The following is a 19,439-nucleotide window of genomic DNA, read 5'->3' as shown; positions in this document are numbered from 1 at the left end:
AAAAATATGTGTCTAATAACAAACAAACTGGCCCTGGTTTATAAAAAATATATATAAAAATAACTTGCTTGAGAAATAAATTATTTTATAAAAAACCTTACTTGATAAAGTTACTTTTCTGACTTCAAACACAATCCTCTAATATGTTAAAGTATATGCCAATCAAAGCAGGCAATACAGAACATATAAATAAATAAATAAATAAATAAATAAATCCTTTGTTAGTCCTACCTGAAACGAATCGTTGATTTCCGCATCAAGTCCTTCAAGATCATCCACAGCGGACTGAGTCTTTTTCAGAGTCAGGTCAGCAGTCAGTGTGCCCTCATTATAAGATCTGACGAACTTGAAGTCACTAGTGTGCGAGCCCGTGGTCAGGTACGCGTCATAATTGTAAGCGCTGCGGAGAGTTCCCGCGCCCTCCACCTCTGCGTAATTTGGAGGGAGATACGCGCTGGGAATGGCTACAGCTCCATCAAACAACAGTCTGGGCTTTCTCCTGCGACAAAACCTCACAGCCAGGATGATGATGATGAAGGTCAGGAAGAAAGTGGAAACGGACACCAGCGCGATGATCAAATAAAACGTCAGTTTGGAGCTGCTCTCGTCATGAGACATGTCTTTCAGTTCTGGAACTTCAGCCAAGTTATCTGATATGAGTAAATACAGCGCGCACGTGGCTGAGAGAGAGGGCTGTCCGTTATCTCTCACGGACACAATAAGGTTCTGTTTCATGCTGTCAGATTCAGAAATGTCCCGCTGCGTCCTGATCTCCCCGCTGTGGACACCGATAGTGAAAAGTCCCGGATCAGTCGCTTTAACAATGTGATACGAGAGCCACGCGTTCTGTCCAGAATCCGCGTCCACGGCGATCACCTTGGAGACCAGGGAGCGCGCCAGCGCAGCTTTGGGAACCATCTCGGTCATGAAGGAGTTTCCTTCCGGAGAGGGGTATAATATCTGAGGGGAGTTGTCATTCTCATCCGATATGAAGACACTCACGGTCACGTTACTGCTCAGAGGAGGAGAACCGTTGTCTCTGGCTAACACGAGCACTTTGAAACTCTTCAGCTGTTCGTAATCAAACGACCTCACGGCATGAATGACCCCGGTGTCTCCGTTAATGGATAGAAAGGAGGACACCGGTGCGCCATTGACATCAGAGGACAACAGAGAATAAACTACAGTGCCATTCTGTCTCCAGTCCGGGTCTGTAGCTGATACTGAACAAATAGAGGAGCCCGGTGTGTTATTTTCTTGCACATAAGCTCTGTAATTCTGCTCCTCAAATACAGGTGGATTATCATTCACGTCAGATACAGTCAAGTGAATATTCTTAGTGGAAGATAAAGGCGGAGAGCCCTCATCAGTAGCAGTGATTGTAATATTATAATCAGAGATCAGCTCGCGGTCTAATTCACCTGTGGTCACCAGAGAATAGTAATTTTTGATTGAAGGAACGAGTTTAAATGGGACGTTTTGCTGAATAGAGCAGCGCACCTGTCCGTTATTCTCAGAGTCTCTGTCCTGCACATTAATGATGCCAACCTCTGTACCGGGAAACGCGTTCTCAGGAACTGGACTATTAAGAGATTTAAGTATAACCATAGGTGCGTTATCGTTAACATCAACAATATCTATTAATACGGTGGAATAACTGGCTAACCCTTGACCATCTTTAGCTTGAATGGGAAGTTCGATCGTACTCTCCTCTTCATAATCAATTGGACCTGTTAGTTTAATTACACCAGACACTGCATCGATGAAAAATAATTGCAGGATCTTTTGAAGTAAATGACCAAATGCATACGTCACTTCTCCATTCTGTCCCTCGTCAGGATCAGTAGCGCTCACTGTCACCACTACAGTCTCTAGAGGAGAGTTTTCAGGCAGACTGACTTTATAGACGGCCTGACTAAAGACTGGAGCATTATCATTAGCATCCAGCACAGTGACGTGTATGGCTACAGTCCCTGATCTCGGTGGAGTCCCGCCGTCTACCGCAGTAAGAATTAAAGTCACCTCTTTCTGCTGCTCACGATCCAACTCTTTATTAAGAACAAGCTCGCCATATTTTTTCCCATTTGCCCTGGTTAGTACATTAAGAAGAAAATGTTCATTATTTTGAAGTGTATATGACTGCACTGAATTCATGCCAATATCAGCATCGTAAGCCTCTTCTAATAAATAACGAGATCCTTTGACCGCTGATTCCTGTATTTCGAATTTTACAACACTTTCCTTGAACTGTGGTGAATTATCATTTATGTCCTCAATATTGAGAATAAAACGATGTAGCTCTAAAGGATTTTCAAGCACGAGCTCTTGTTTAATAACACACGAAGCTTTCTTTCCACAAATCTCCTCTCTGTCGATTCTCTCCGCTACGGTCAGTTCTCCAGTATTCAGATTAATATCACAGTATCGTTTTCTGTTACCTTCAGTATCAATACGAGCCTTACGAGATGACAGTCTGTTCACATCGAGCCCGAGATCCTTTGCTATATTTCCAATCACAGATCCGCGTTTCATCTCCTCCGGGAAAGAATAGCTCACGTCTCCATAAGCGGTGTGCGCCATCATCACGAAGAACAAAAGGCCAAACATCTCAGCAGAAACGATGAACCTTTGAAATGCTTCAGATATTGACCAGCAACTATAGCAATACAGCGCTTAACGTGTAAAAGAAAACACAAATATAAAACTCAAGGTAGAATAATAGCCACAGTATTAGCAGCAATCAGTCGCCGTCAATGATTTTCTGTAGAGGCGAGCCTGAAGCCCAGTGTATGACATCAGAAGCAGGGTGGAGAGATGTGTACAGAAGACACACATTGTTTTGCAGGTGAACAGCGACACTATGAGTTAAAAGAAGAAACTGCACAACATACATATTTCTGAAAGAATTAAGTGTCGATTATAGGTAAAATTATTTAGCAAAACGTGAGCCGGCAGCAACATTCCCTGACGAGTGTAATAGACACGACCACAATATTTGTAGAAGGCCTACTGGAGGAGGAGGAGGAGGAAGAAGAAGAAGAAGAAGAAGATGATGATGATGATGATGATGATGATGATGATTGGCGGGATAGAGTCATAGGAGCTACATAAGAGCAAGACACCAAACAAGAGTAATTGACATTGCAGCACCACGGACAGCAACAGGAAAACCCTGTCATTTCTAACCAGACTAAAAGAGTGTTTAAAAAGTAGCTGACATACAAATTTGCTTTTATAAGCCAATATCACATAAAGACAAAGATGAGAAAAACGCTAAACTTTAAACAGCAGCATGTTGTCACAGATTAAATTACAAACTGCACAATCCACGCAGAGAGACAGCTACTGATGTCACAGGAAAGTTTAAATGAGTTTAAAAGATTACCTTTCAGAACGAGACATATCAGATTTCTTTCATTAAAAAAACAACAAAAAATAAAACTATTTTAAGTTCTTTGAATCTAAAATATTACCCAGATACGACATATTGTATTTTAATTTACTGCCATTTAGGCTTCAAATGAAATTTTATGGCAGATAGAGGTATTAATAAGACAATTTGTAAACCGCTAAAATGGTCAATCAATTATATACAATGTCAATGTCAGTTCTATAAAGGGATCCTAGCGACTGACAAAAATAGTATAAAAATGCATGTAAACGAAGACTCGTGAAACTCAGACTTTTAAAATGAACTTCAAAGTCTTTAAGAGTCAGTTGTTAGTGAAAGCAGTCTATCAAAATACAAATAAGTATGTAATCTGTAATCGCAGAACATACATATAAACTTCGTTCGTCCTATTTGGAAAGGTCGGATCAATCATGTCCGCATCAAGTCCCTCAACCAAACATTCTCTGAGGATGTGAAAACAGAACCAGCTCAATTTCTATAACATCTACTCGTAAATGACACGACTGTATACAGACCTAGTACAAGAGCAAAACCTCAACAGCAACAGACACTGCCTGTACAGCACCATGGACAGTAAACAGAAACTAAATCTAAAAAATAATGAAATAAGAAAATAATGTAAACCCTTAATAACATTATTTTAAATAACAGACTACAATAGGAATGCAAAACTGTAAATAAAATAATTAGAAAACATAAATGATCCACATTGCGCGGGATCACATTACATGCCTTTATCCTGGGCCAAAAAAAAATCTCTGTAACTGTCTGTATTCTGATTAAACAGGGTTTCAGAAATGGTAATGATTAAAGTCATTATATTTAAGGAAAATGTGTCTCGACAAGCAAAGATCAAGTTTGCACAATTTGGCCATTATTTACTAGATCCCAAAGTAAAGTAAAAAACTTGCATATCAAAATTGTTTAATATGTACATGAAATATTATAGAATACTTGCATAAAGAGAACCACGTGCAAAAAAAACTAACCAATAAAAATTATTATTTTAAAAGTTGTAATAGTTTTCAGTCTTTAAATTGAAGCTCAAAAATGTTCATGTCTACAAAAAAAGAAAAAAAGAAAAAAGAAAAAAAAAAGCCAAGCAATATTTTCATCGAGAGAGCCTTTTGACACTGCCACTCTGTAAACACAATGTCTTTTTTTTTTATCTTTTTTTTTATAAATAAGAAAATCTTTGTTAGTCCTACCTGAAACGAATCGTTGATTTCCGCATCAAGTCCTTCAAGATCATCCACAGCGGACTGAGTCTTCTTCAGAGTCAGGTCAGCAGTCAGTGTGCCCTCATTATAAGATCTGACGAACTTGAAGTCACTAGTGCGCGAGCCCGTGGTCAGGTACGCGTCATAATTGTAAGCGCTGCGGAGAGTTCCCGCGCCCTCCACCTCTGCGTAATTTGGAGGGAGATACGCGCTGGGAATGGCTACAGCTCCATCAAACAACAGTCTGGGCTTTCTCCTGCGACAAAACCTCACAGCCAGGATGATGATGATGAAGGTCAGGAAGAAAGTGGAAACGGACACCAGCGCGATGATCAAATAAAACGTCAGTTTGGAGCTGCTCTCGTCATGAGACATGTCTTTCAGTTCTGGAACTTCAGCCAAGTTATCTGATATGAGTAAATACAGCGCGCACGTGGCCGAGAGAGAGGGCTGTCCGTTATCTCTCACGGACACAATAAGGTTCTGTTTCATGCTGTCAGATTCAGAAATGTCCCGCTGCGTCCTGATCTCCCCGCTGTGGACACCGATAGTGAAAAGTCCCGGATCAGTCGCTTTAATAATGTGATACGAGAGCCACGCGTTCTGTCCAGAATCCGCGTCCACGGCGATCACCTTGGAGACCAGGGAGCACGCCAGCCCAGCTTTGGGAACCATCTCGGTCATGAAGGAGTTTCCCTCTGGAGAGGGGTATAATATCTGAGGGGAGTTGTCATTCTCATCCGATATGAAGACACTCACGGTCACGTTACTGTTTAGAGGAGGAGAACCGTTGTCTCTGGCTAACACGAGCACTTTGAAACTCTTCAGCTGTTCGTAATCAAACGACCTCACGGCATGAATGACCCCGGTGTCTCCGTTAATGGATAGAAAGGAGGACACCGGTGCGCCATTGACATCAGAGGACAACAGAGAATAAACAACAGTGCCATTCTGTCTCCAGTCCGGGTCTGTAGCTGATACTGAACAAATAGAGGAGTCCGGTGTGTTATTTTCTTGCACATGAGCTCTGTAATTCTGCTCCTCAAATACAGGTGGATTATCATTCACGTCAGATACAGTCAAGTGAATATTCTTAGTGGAAGATAAAGGCGGAGAGCCCTCATCAGTAGCAGTGATTGTAATATTATAATCAGAGAGCAGCTCGCGGTCTAATTCACCTGTGGTCACCAGAGAATAGTAATTTTTGATTGAAGGAACGAGTTTAAATGGGACGTTTTGCTGAATGGAGCAGCGCACCTGTCCGTTATTCTCAGAGTCTCTGTCCTGCACATTAATGATGCCAACCTCTGTACCGGGTAACGCGTTCTCAGGAATGGGGATTTTAAGAGATTTAATCATAATAATAGGGAAATTATCGTTGGTATCAACAACATAAATTAATACAGTACAATAACTGACTAACCCTTGACCATCTTTACCTTGAATTGTAAGCTCAATTGAGCTTTCCTCCTCATAATCAATGAGCCCCGTTATTTTAATCTCCCCAGACAATGGATCCAGCGAAAATGTTTGCAGGTGGTTTTCAGTCAAATGACCAAATTCATACGTCACCTCTCCATTTTGTCCCTCGTCAGCATCAGTAGCGCTCACTGTCACCACTACAGTATCTAGAGGAGAATTTTCAGGCAGACTGACTTTATAGACGGCCTGACTAAAGACTGGAGCATTATCATTAGCATCCAGCACAGTGACGTGTATGGCTACAGTCCCTGATCTCGGTGGAGTCCCGCCGTCTACCGCAGTAAGAATTAAAGTCACCTCTTTCTGATGCTCACGGTCAAGCTCTTTATTAAGAACGAGCTCTCCATGTTTTCTTCCATTTGCCATAGTAACTACATTAAGGAGAAAATGTTCATTTTTTTTAAGTGTATATGACTGCACTGAATTCATTTCAATATCGGAATCATGAGCCTCTTCTAATAAATAACGAGATTCTTTGTCTGCAGATTCCCTAATTTCGAAATTGATTAGAGTTTGTTTGAATTGTGGTGAATTATCGTTTAAGTCCTGAATATTGAGAATAAATCGATGCAGCTCCAAAGGGTTTTCTAACACGAGCTCCTGCTTCAAAACGCATGAAGCTTTCTTTCCACAAAGACTCTCTCTGTCGATTCTCTCCGCTACGGTCAGTTCTCCAGTATTCAGATTAATGTCACAGTATCGTTTTCTGTTACCTTCAGTATCAATACGAGCCTTACGAGATGACAGTCTGTTCACATCGAGCCCGAGATCCTTTGCTATATTTCCAATCACAGATCCGCGTTTCATCTCCTCCGGGAAAGAATAGCTCACGTCTCCATAAGCGGTGTGCGCCATCAGCACGAAGAACAAAAGGCCAAACATCTCGGCCGAAACGATTAACCTGAATTGCTTAAGATAAGCAGAAATTAAATCTAGAAATACAACTATGAACATGTAAAAGAAAACTCAATGTAGAATAATAGCCAGAAGGACAGTATTATCCGCAGTCAGTCGCCCTCGAAGATGTTTTTTTTTTTTTTTTTTTTGTATAACGAGGCGAGCTCGAAGCCCAGCGTATGACATCAGAAACAGGGTGGAGAGATGTGTGCTGAACATACACATTGTTTTGCAGGTGAACAGCGACACTGTGAGTTAAAATAAGAAACTGCATGACATCCATTTTTCTCACAGAATTAAGTGTTATAGTATACAATGAATGGGTATTGTGTGTTTATTTAGCAACTATTCTTATTTTATTTTATATTGTATTGTAATTGTTTAGATAAGCAAAAGCCAACAGCAACATTCCCTGAAGTGGAGAGATAAAAACACAAACAATGCATGTATATATATATATATATATATATATATATATATATATATATATATATATGAAGCCATGTAGGGTTAGAGAGCTACAAATACGTAAGAGTAAAATATCCAAACACCAATAGTATGACAGTGCAGCACCACGGACAGCAACAGGGAAAACCTGCACTACGCCATTTTCTGTTATTTATTCATGACACTCAAATCAAACAGGTGTGCTCTTATAAGTATCTCTGCATCTACTTTGATGCTCACATGGCAGGTTCATGTTGACAATGTTCTAAACTCCAACAAAGACTTTACTTTCTGTGGAGACTCAGATTGTATGGTGTCAACAAAAAATCATGACTGTGTTTTATCAAGCTGTTCTGGAGAGTCTAATCAGGTATGGGATCCAAGCCTGTTATGGTAACCTCTCTGTAAAGTAAAAAAAAAAAAAAAACAGACTTTCCAACATGATCAAGACTGCCATGAAAATTGTGGAGTGGAAAGACCATCCATCGCTCCAAACATTAAATGAGCAGTCTGTGTACAGAGGGGTACAAAAGATACTGGCTGGGCCTTCTCACATCCTTCATCCTGAATATGTGCTTTGGTCTTCAGGAAGAAGGTAGAGTGCCCAAATGTCGACTGAACCGGTTTAAAAAAAACTTTTGTGCCTGTCTCCATTGGATTTTTTAATTGGCAAGGACAAAGGCCTATGATTGTCTCTGGTTAGCACTGATTACTTAACATTATGTATTGCTTTATATTATAATTCTTATTTATTGGTGGTTATTGTTATTTTATTGCTGTTCTTAAGGTTTATGCGACCGTTATTTGTGGGATAACAGTGGCCTTTTTAGATGTGCAATATGACGATGTTCTACATGTTTTGCTCCACTGTATGGATTGTTTAGGTGAGATACATGTGTTTGATTTATTCTGTGATTGATTTAGAATTTATTTATAAATTCTTATCTATTTATTTATTCTTTATTCTGGAAATGCAGCATACACTGAGCCCAAGACAAATTTCCCTAAGGGGACAATAAAGTATATTGTATTGTGTATATTGTATTTCCAATCAGACTAAAACGACGTTTAAAATACTTCGCTCAACGGAATATTACTAAAACTGACATCCGAAATGAATTCCATTCACTACATTAAGATATAAAGTCAACTGCTTAAAATATCAACATTTCATCACAAATTCAACATGTCCTTGTAACAGTTAAAGATTACTAACAAACAACTTTTACTGCTTTGAACCAAAAATAGCAGCTAGTGCCAAAAAATAAACACTAAAACACATCGAGTTGTGAATCATGCCACATAGTTCATACTAGACCAGAAAAATGTGCAAGAGACCACATAATACAGCTAAATGACTTCAAACTGACCCTCAAAAATATTTGTCTACAAATATCATAATAATAATAATTTGAAAAAGCCACGTGATCTGCCAAGAACAGAAAACATCGCCAATGAAAGCAGTCAAATGGGGGAAAATACACTTTTCCACTATTTCAATCCACCAACATATATAAATATGTAAACAAACTTAGTCCTACCTGAAACGAGTCGCTCATTTCTCCATCAAGTCCTTCAAGATCATCCACAGCGGACTGAGTCTTCTTCAGAGTCAGGTCAGCAGTCAGTGTGCCCTCATTATAAGATCTGACGAACTTGAAGTCACTAGTGCGCGAGCCCGTGGTCAGGTACGCGTCATAATTGTAAGCGCTGCGGAGAGTTCCCGCGCCCTCCACCTCTGCGTAATTTGGAGGGAGATACGCGCTGGGAATGGCTACAGCTCCATCAAACAACAGTCTGGGCTTTCTCCTGCGACAAAACCTCACAGCCAGGATGATGATGATGAAGGTCAGGAAGAAAGTGGAAACGGACACCAGCGCGATGATCAAATAAAACGTCAGTTTGGAGCTGCTCTCGTCATGAGACATGTCTTTCAGTTCTGGAACTTCAGCCAAGTTATCTGATATGAGTAAATACAGCGCGCACGTGGCCGAGAGAGAGGGCTGTCCGTTATCTCTCACGGACACAATAAGGTTCTGTTTCATGCTGTCAGATTCAGAAATGTCCCGCTGCGTCCTGATCTCCCCGCTGTGGACACCGATAGTGAAAAGTCCCGGATCAGTCGCTTTAATAATGTGATACGAGAGCCACGCGTTCTGTCCAGAATCCGCGTCCACGGCGATCACCTTGGAGACCAGGGAGCGCGCCTGTGCAGCTTTGGGAACCATCTCGGTCATGAAGGAGTTTCCTTCCGGAGAGGGGTATAATATCTGAGGGGAGTTGTCATTCTCATCCGATATGAAGACACTCACGGTCACGTTACTGCTCAGAGGAGGAGAACCGTTGTCTCTGGCTAACACGAGCACTTTGAAACTCTTCAGCTGTTCGTAATCAAACGACCTCACGGCATGAATGACCCCGGTGTCTCCGTTAATGGATAGAAAGGAGGACACCGGTGCGCCATTGACATCAGAGGACAACAGAGAATAAACTACAGTGCCATTCTGTCTCCAGTCCGGGTCTGTAGCTGATACTGAACAAATAGAGGAGCCCGGTGTGTTATTTTCTTGCACATAAGCTCTGTAATTCTGCTCCTCAAATACAGGTGGATTATCATTCACGTCAGCAACAGTCAAGTGAATATTCTTAGTGGAAGATAAAGGCGGAGAGCCCTCATCAGTAGCAGTGATTGTAATATTATAATCAGAGAGCAGCTCGCGGTCTAATTCACCTGTGGTCACCAGAGAATAGTAATTTTTGACTGAAGGAACGAGTTTAAATGGGACGTTTTGCTGAATGGAGCAGCGCACCTGTCCGTTATTCTCAGAATCTCTGTCCTGCACATTAATGATGCCAACCTCTGTACCGGGTAACGCGTTCTCAAGAACGGGACTGTTAAGAGAGCTAATTACTATTATAGGGCTGTTATCATTGACATCAATAACATCTATTATTACTGTGCAATGACTCGCTAACCCTTGTCCATCTTTGGCTTGAATTGGCAATTCAATTAAATTATCCTGCTCATAATCAATGAGTCCTGTTAGTTTAATCTCTCCAGACAACGAGTTAAGAGAAAATATTTCTAGAAGGCGTTCGGATAAATGACCAAATTCGTACGTCACTTGTCCATTCTGTCCCTCGTCAGCATCAGTAGCGCTCACTGTCACCACTACAGTATCTACAGGAGAATTTTCAGGCAGACTGACTTTATAGACGGCCTGACTAAAGACTGGAGCATTATCATTAGCATCCAGCACAGTGACGTGTATGGCTACAGTCCCTGATCTCGGTGGAGTCCCGCCGTCTACCGCAGTAAGAATTAAAGTCACCTCTTTCTGCTGCTCACGATCCAACTCTTTATTAAGAACAAGCTCGCCATATTTTCTTCCATTTGAACGCGTTAATACACTAAGAAGAAAGTGTTCATTGTCTTGCATTACATATGTCTGCACTGAATTCATGCCAATATCCGCATCGTGGGCCTCATCTAATAAATAACGAGATCCTTTGACCGCTGATTCCCGTATTTCGAATTTGATTACACTTTGTTTGAATTGTGGTGAATTATCATTTATATCCTCAATACTGAGAATGAAGTGGTGTAGTTCTAATGGATTTTCCAGCACGAGCTCTTGTTTAATAACACATGAAGCTTTCTTTCCACAAATCTCCTCTCTGTCGATTCTCTCCGCTACGGTCAGTTCTCCAGTATTCAGAATAATGTCACAGTATCGTTTTCTGTTACCTTCAGTATCAATACGAGCCTTACGAGATGACAGTCTGTTCACATCGAGCCCGAGATCCTTTGCTATATTTCCAATCACAGATCCGCGTTTCATCTCCTCCGGGAAAGAATAGCTCACGTCTCCATAAGCGGTGTGCGCCATCAGCACGAAGAACAAAAGGCCAAACATCTCAGCAAAAACACAGAACGTTTGCCTAAGCAATTAAATCCAGCAAGACAACCGTATACATGTAAAGGAAAACATACATGTAAATCTAAATTTAGAAATGTAGACAGAAGTACAGTATAAGAGGCAGTCTCCGTCGACGATGTTCTATAATGAGGCGAGCTTGAAGCCCTGTGTATGACATCAGAAGCAGGGTGGAGAGATGTGTACTGGACACACTCATAGTTTTGCTAGTGAACAGCGACACTGTGAGTTAAAATAAGAAACTGCATGACATTCTGACAGTATGAAGTCCTGGAATATACGTATACTCTCTGCAACAACATGACCAAGAAGCAACATTCACTGAAGAGATAAATACGACCACAACATTAAATGCCATCCGTAAATGCCAGTGCAGCATCACGGACAGCAACACAACTACAACATAAAAAAAGAAATGCTCTATGCCATTTTCAATATGACTAAAATAGCTTTAAAAAGTGTTGACATTAGAATTTAATTGCATTCATAAGCCAATTGACATCGATTAGAGAAAGGCAAAACTACTTAAAATAGCAACAATTTATTCTCGAGGACAAACTAATGTTAGATAAAATGTCAAAATGAGCTTGACAGAACTCTTAATCAACTAGACTTACTTCTTTCCTCAAAAGATCACTATTAAAAAACTTTAAGCTCTTGAATTTAAAATATAATGACTAAAAAGAACGAATGACGCTTATAAAAAAACAGTGATTCATGAAACCTACAATTCTTCAAACATAAACATAAAAGCGTAATATACCAATGCATCTTCATTTCGCACTTAAAACTACATCTCAAAACTGTTCATGGGAGTGAAATAAAGCCCTTGAATGAACCGCATGATCTTTTAAAATAGTCAATTAAACTGCAAATAGACATTTAGCATAAAAAGGCTATATTTTAAAATACTTATATATACGATTTCGTCATTACTTAAAGACACTTATGTCCGCATCAAGTCCTTCACAATCACAATAACAAAAAATAACCATGTAACAAAAAATACACATAAAGCAGAACGCAAATGTTTAAATATTGTTCATGATGAATATAGGCTGGTGGTGCCACAACATACGGCGACATGCTCCTCAACAATGTCAGTGGCTCATGACGCAATCGGCCCATGGTTCAGTGGCACGGAAGCCATTGCCACATGCCGCTGTGCTTGGTGGCACATCCGGTTGTCATTGGCATGTGCGTAAGATGCCATGCCACTTCATGTCAATATCGTCTCTCCATAATATTAGCTGATTTCTGCACGAATACAAATAAATGACTCACATGGATGTTCTTTGCAGTTGACTAAACCTTATTTTTTAATACAAAATATGAACATAAAATATAAATAATAAACCCATTAAATGTATCCACTTTTCAAATTTCAAATAGATTTTTAGTCATGTTCATGTCACATGTGTCTAATATGTGCTTGAATGAGTCATGTGTTCTTGTTGTCAGTAAAAGCACCACATTTCAAAATACAAAAAGACATTTAATATGCAAGTACAGACAATAAAATGTAAAATAAATAAATAAATATATACTTGGTCCTACCTGAAACGAGTCGCTCATTTCCGCATCAAGTCCTTCAAGATCATCCACAGCGGACTGAGTCTTTTTCAGAGTCAGGTCAGCAGTCAGTGTGCCCTCATTATAAGATCTGACGAACTTGAAGTCACTAGTGCGCGAGCCCGTGGTCAGGTACGCGTCATAATTGTAAGCGCTGCGGAGAGTTCCCGCGCCCTCCACCTCTGCGTAATTTGGAGGGAGATACGCGCTGGGAATGGCTACAGCTCCATCAAACAACAGTCTGGGCTTTCTCCTGCGACAAAACCTCACGGCCAGGATGATGATGATGAAGGTCAGGAAGAAAGTGGAAACGGACACCAGCGCGATGATCAAATAAAACGTCAGTTTGGAGCTGCTCTCGTCATGAGACATGTCTTTCAGTTCTGGAACTTCAGCCAAGTTATCTGATATGAGTAAATACAGCGCGCACGTGGCTGAGAGAGAGGGCTGTCCGTTATCTCTCACGGACACAATAAGGTTCTGTTTCATGCTGTCAGATTCAGAAATGTCCCGCTGCGTCCTGATCTCCCCGCTGTGGACACCGATAGTGAAAAGTCCCGGATCAGTCGCTTTAATAATGTGATATGAGAGCCACGCGTTCTGTCCAGAATCCGCGTCCACGGCGATCACCTTGGAGACCAGGGAGCACGCCAGCCCAGCTTTGGGAACCATCTCGGTCATGAAGGAGTTTCCCTCCGGAGAGGGGTATAATATCTGAGGGGAGTTGTCATTCTCATCCGATATGAAGACACTCACGGTCACGTTACTGCTCAGAGGAGGAGAACCGTTGTCTCTGGCTAACACGAGCACTTTGAAACTCTTCAGCTGTTCGTAATCAAACGACCTCACGGCATGAATGACCCCGGTGTCTCCGTTAATGGATAGAAAGGAGGACACCGGTGCGCCATTGACATCCGAGGACAACAGAGAATAAACTACAGTGCCATTCTGTCTCCAGTCCGGGTCTGTAGCTGATACTGAACAAATAGAGGAGTCCGGTGTGTTATTTTCTTGCACATGAGCTCTGTAATTCTGCTCCTCAAATACAGGTGGATTATCATTCACGTCAGATACAGTCAAGTGAATATTCTTAGTGGAAGATAAAGGCGGAGAGCCCTCATCAGTAGCAGTGATTGTAATATTATAATCAGAGAGCAGCTCGCGGTCTAATTCACCTGTGGTCACCAGAGAATAGTAATTTTTGATTGAAGGAACGAGTTTAAATGGGACGTTTTGCTGAATGGAGCAGCGCACCTGTCCGTTATTCTCAGAGTCTCTGTCCTGCACATTAATGATGCCAACCTCTGTACCGGGTAACGCGTTCTCAGGAACGGGGCTGTTAAGAGATTTAATCACTATAATTGGAGAATTGTCATTAACATCTGTAATTTCTATAATTACTTTAGTGTCCGAAGAAAGACCAGCACCATCCTTTCCCTCAATGAGCATTTCATATTTTACCTCCTCCTCAAAATCAATTGGGCCTTTAACTTTAATCTCTCCACTGTTATCATTAAGATCAAATAATTCTTTGGCATTTCCGGAAATACGACTGAACTCATAAAATACTTCTCCATTCTGTCCCTCGTCAGCATCAGTAGCGCTCACTGTCACCACTACAGTATCTAGAGGAGAGTTTTCAGGCAGACTGACTTTATAGACGGCCTGACTAAAGACTGGAGCATTATCATTAGCATCCAGCACAGTGACGTGTATGGCTACAGTCCCTGATCTCGGTGGAGTCCCGCCGTCTACCGCAGTAAGAATTACAGTCACCTCTTTCTGATGCTCACGATCCAGCTCTTTGTCTAACACCAACTCAATATTTTTGCCACCATCAGGCTTTGTACTTACAGATAAAAGAAAGTTGTCGTTTTTTTCAATCGAATAGCTTTGTACTCCATTCTTCCCCGTGTCCCCATCATGCGCCTCATTCACGCGGAACCGCGCACCTTTACTAGATATCTCACTTATCTCAAGCTTTATGGTATTTTTAGGAAATGTTGGCGTGTTATCATTAATATCTTGTATTTGGATAGTGACACGGTGTATCTCCAATGGGTGTTCTAGAACTAATTCAAAATTAAGAGCACAGGAAATTCTTTCATTACACAGTCCCTCTCTGTCGATTCTCTCCGCTACGGTCAGTTCTCCAGTATTCAGATTAATATCACAGTATCGTTTTCTGTTACCTTCAGTATCAATGCGAGCCTTACGAGATGATAGTCTGTTCACATCGAGCCCGAGATCCTTTGCTATATTTCCAATCACAGATCCGCGTTTCATCTCCTCCGGGAAAGAATAGCTCACGTCTCCATAAGCGGTGTGCGCCATCAGCACGAAGAACAAAAGGCCAAACATCTCACCAGAAACGCAGAACGTTTGAAATGCCTAAGAAATTAATTCCTGCAACACAACAATATAAATGCACCAAGAAAACAAAAATGTAAATCTAAATTTAGAAATGTAGACAGAAGTACAGTATAAGAGGCAGTCTCCGTCGACGATTTTCTGTAACGAGACGAGCTTGAAGCCCTGTGTATGACATCAGAAGCAGGGTGGAGAGATGTGTACTGGACGCACTCATAGTTTTGCTAGTGAACAGCGACACCGTGAGTTAAAATAAGAAACTGCATGACATTCTGACAATATGAAGTTCTAGAATATACACCGAGTATACTATATGCAAGAACATGAACAAGCTGCAACATTCACTGAAGAGATAAACACGACCACAACATTTATGGTACTCAAACTATGTAACCCTCCGTAAATGCCAGTTCAGAACCACGGACAGCAACACAACAACAAAAACATAAAAAAAAGAAATGCTCTATGCAATTTTCAATCCGACTAAAAGATCTTTAAAAAGAGTTGACATTGGAATTGAATTGCCTTCATAAGCCAATTCACATGAATGAGAGAAAGTAAAACTTCTTAAAAATAGCAACAATTTATACGCACAATGATACAAACTAGTGTTAGATAAAATGTTAAAATGAGCTTGACATAACTCTTAGTCAAAGAGATTTACTCTCCAAATGTAAAACACAACACAAATGACTGGATCTTGTTCATGGTCAATATATGGTGATACCACAACATAAGGCGACATACTCCACAACAATACCGGTATCAGTGGCACAAGACGCAATACATCGTTACATGTCACACGTTTTAGTGGCACATGCCAATGACAACCGGATTTACTAAGCACAGCGGCATGTGGCAATGGCTTCTGTGCGTAAATGTCACTTATGTTATTACAGCCTTTACAAAATATTCTCTGATTTCCGCACGAATGCGAATAAATGACTCAGGGGGATGTTATTTGTAACCAACTAAAGCTTCATTTTTTATAACTTTTTTTATACACATTATTAACATAAAATAATAATAATAATAATAATAATAAAAATAATAATAACAAACCAATTAAATTTGTCCACTTTTCAAATTTCAAAAAGTTTTTGTCATGTTCATGTGTCTAATATAAGGCACTTGAATGAGTCACGTGTTCTTGTTGTAAGTGAAGGCACTACATTTTAAATACAAAAATACATTTAATAAAATATGACAATATGAAACGATACAGACAATAACATATCAAATAAATAAATATATACTTAGTCCTACCTGAAACGAGTCACTTATTTCCGCATCAAGTCCTTCAAGATCATCCACAGCGGACTGAGTCTTCTTCAGAGTCAGGTCAGCAGTCAGTGTGCCCTCATTATAAGATCTGACGAACTTGAAGTCACTAGTGCGCGAGCCCGTGGTCAGGTACGCGTCATAATTGTAAGCGCTGCGGAGAGTTCCCGCGCCCTCCACCTCTGCGTAATTTGGAGGGAGATACGCGCTGGGAATGGCTACAGCTCCATCAAACAACAGTCTGGGCTTTCTCCTGCGACAAAACCTCACGGCCAGGATGATGATGATGAAGGTCAGGAAGAAAGTGGAAACGGACACCAGCGCGATGATCAAATAAAACGTCAGTTTGGAGCTGCTCTCGTCATGAGACATGTCTTTCAGTTCTGGAACTTCAGCCAAGTTATCTGATATGAGTAAATACAGCGCGCACGTGGCTGAGAGAGAGGGCTGTCCGTTATCTCTCACGGACACAATAAGGTTCTGTTTCATGCTGTCAGTTTCGGAAATGTCCCGCTGCGTCCTGATCTCCCCGCTGTGGACACCGATAGTGAAAAGTCCCGGATCAGTCGCTTTAATAATGTGATACGAGAGCCACGCGTTCTGTCCAGAATCCGCGTCCACGGCGATCACCTTGGAGACCAGGGAGCGCGCCAGCGCAGCTTTGGGAACCATCTCGGTCATGAAGGAGTTTCCTTCCGGAGAGGGGTATAATATCTGAGGGGAGTTGTCATTTTCATCCGAAATGAAGACACTCACGGTCACGTTACTGCTCAGAGGAGGAGAACCGTTGTCTCTGGCTAACACGAGCACTTTGAAACTCTTCAGCTGTTCGTAATCAAACGACCTCACGGCATGAATGACCCCGGTGTCTCCGTTAATGGATAGAAAGGAGGACACCGGTGCGCCATTGACATCAGAGGACAACAGAGAATAAACTACAGTGCCATTCTGTCTCCAGTCCGGGTCTGTAGCTGATACTGAACAAATAGAGGAGCCCGGTGTGTTATTTTCTTGCACATGAGCTCTGTAATTCTGCTCCTCAAATACAGGTGGATTATCATTCACGTCAGCAACAGTCAAGTGAATATTCTTAGTGGAAGATAAAGGCGGAGAGCCCTCATCAGTAGCAGTGATTGTAATATTATAATCAGAGAGCAGCTCGCGGTCTAATTCACCTGTGGTCACCAGAGAATAGTAATTTTTGACTGAAGGAACGAGTTTAAATGGGACGTTTTGCTGAATGGAGCAGCGCACCTGTCCGTTATTCTCAGAGTCTCTGTCCTGTACATTAATGATGCCAACCTCTGTACCGGGTAACGCGTTCTCGGGAACGGGGCTATTTAGTGATTTAAGTGTTACTCTAGGGGCGTTATCATTGACATCAATAACATCTATTATTACTGTACCATGACTCGCTAACCCTTGTCCATCTTTGGCTTGAATTGGCAATTCAATTAAATTCTCCTCCTCGTAATCAATGAGTCCTGTTAGTTTAATCTCCCCAGACAACGAATTAAGATAAAATATTTCTAGAAGTCGTTCGGATATATGACCAAATTCATAGGCAACTTCTCCATTTTGTCCCTCGTCAGCATCAGTAGCGCTCACTGTCACCACTACAGTATCTAGAGGAGAATTTTCAGGCAGACTGACTTTATAGACGGCCTGACTAAAGACTGGAGCATTATCATTAGCATCCAGCACAGTGACGTGTATGGCTACAGTCCCTGATCTCGGTGGAGTCCCGCCGTCTACCGCAGTAAGAATTACAGTCACCTCTTTCTGCTGCTCTCGATCCAACTCTTTATTAAGAACGAGCTCGCCGTATTTTCTTCCATTTGAACGCGTTAATACACTAAGAAGAAAGTGTTCATTGTCTTGCATTACATATGACTGCACTGAATTCAGACCAATATCCGCATCTTGGGCTTCATCTAATAAATAACGAGATCCTTTGACCGCTGATTCCCGTATTTCGAATTTTATTACATTTTGTTTGAACTGTGGTGAATTATCATTAATGTCCTCGACATTGAGAATAAAGCGGTGTAGCTCTAAATGATTTTCCAGCACCATTTCCTGATTGATAACGCATGAAGCTTTTTTTCCACAAATCTCTTCTCTGTCGATTCTCTCCGCTACGGTCAGTTCTCCAGTATTCAGATTAATGTCACAGTATCGTTTTCTGTTACCTTCAGTATCAATGCGAGCCTTACGAGATGACAGTCTGTTCACATCGAGCCCGAGATCCTTTGCTATATTTCCAATCACAGATCCGCGTTTCATCTCCTCTGGGAAAGAATAGCTCACGTCTCCATAAGCGGTGTGCGCCATCAGCACGAAGAACAAAAGGCCAAACATCTCGACAGCAACTATTGAAATGCTTAATAAACTGAGCAGAAATTATATGCAGATAAAAAACAAATATGTAAAATAAAACACAAAATGAAGAAATTTAGACAAATAGACCGACAGCCTAATATACAGTCTTTCTGTCACTGTAGACGATTTTGTATAACGAGGCGAGCTCGAAGCGCAGCGTATGCCATCAGAAACAGGGTGGAGAGATCTGTACTAAACACAGACGTTGTTTTTCAGGTGAACAGCGACACTGTGAGTTAAAGTAAGAAACTGCATGATATCCATTTTTCTCACAGACTTAAGGGTTATAGTATACAAAGAATGGGTTTTGTGTACTTATTCAGCAACTATATACTTATTTTATTGTAATGCAATTGTTTAGCTAAGCAAAAGACATCAGCAACATTCCCTGAAGTGGACAGATAAAAACACAAACCCAGAATGTATATGATTAAAAAT

At 41.1% G+C, this 19,439-nt stretch overlaps 5 protein-coding genes across 5 annotated transcripts; all 5 read right to left on the bottom strand.

Annotated features, from left to right (window-relative positions):
• Positions 1-162: 162 nt before the first annotated feature.
• Positions 163-2,673, bottom strand: LOC130072886 (protocadherin beta-15-like). The gene has a single exon (XM_056238188.1). The coding sequence runs from the start codon at positions 2,605-2,607 to the stop codon at positions 163-165; it is 2,445 nt and encodes an 814-aa protein (XP_056094163.1). The 5' UTR covers positions 2,608-2,673.
• A 1,793-nt stretch (positions 2,674-4,466) lies between these two features.
• Positions 4,467-7,035, bottom strand: LOC130072885 (protocadherin beta-15-like). The gene is made up of 2 exons (XM_056238187.1): positions 4,564-7,035; positions 4,467-4,472 (listed from the first exon to the last, which is right to left on the bottom strand). Exons 1-2 carry the CDS (start codon positions 6,994-6,996, stop codon positions 4,467-4,469), a joined length of 2,439 nt encoding a protein of 812 aa, XP_056094162.1. The 5' UTR covers positions 6,997-7,035.
• Positions 7,036-8,954: 1,919 nt separating this feature from the next.
• LOC130072884 (protocadherin beta-15-like) lies at positions 8,955-11,412 on the bottom strand. The gene has a single exon (XM_056238186.1). The coding sequence runs from the start codon at positions 11,373-11,375 to the stop codon at positions 8,955-8,957; it is 2,421 nt and encodes an 806-aa protein (XP_056094161.1). The 5' UTR covers positions 11,376-11,412.
• Positions 11,413-12,328: 916 nt separating this feature from the next.
• On the bottom strand, positions 12,329-15,559 carry LOC130072882 (protocadherin beta-15-like). Its single transcript, XM_056238185.1, has 2 exons — positions 12,944-15,559; positions 12,329-12,360 (listed from the first exon to the last, which is right to left on the bottom strand). The coding sequence occupies exons 1-2, from the start codon at positions 15,327-15,329 to the stop codon at positions 12,329-12,331; spliced, it is 2,418 nt and encodes an 805-aa protein (XP_056094160.1). The 5' UTR covers positions 15,330-15,559.
• On the bottom strand, positions 15,331-18,985 carry LOC130072881 (protocadherin beta-15-like). The gene is made up of 2 exons (XM_056238184.1): positions 16,595-18,985; positions 15,331-15,374 (listed from the first exon to the last, which is right to left on the bottom strand). The coding sequence occupies exons 1-2, from the start codon at positions 18,978-18,980 to the stop codon at positions 15,331-15,333; spliced, it is 2,430 nt and encodes an 809-aa protein (XP_056094159.1). The 5' UTR covers positions 18,981-18,985.
• Positions 18,986-19,439: the final 454 nt, after the last annotated feature.

The sequence above is a fragment of the Rhinichthys klamathensis genome, unplaced genomic scaffold, assembly GCF_029890125.1.
Source record: "Rhinichthys klamathensis goyatoka isolate OS25496 unplaced genomic scaffold, OSU_Roscu_1.1 h1tg000509l_1, whole genome shotgun sequence".
Lineage (NCBI taxonomy): Eukaryota > Metazoa > Chordata > Actinopteri > Cypriniformes > Leuciscidae > Rhinichthys > Rhinichthys klamathensis.
This window is presented reverse-complemented; position numbering and strand designations above follow the sequence as displayed.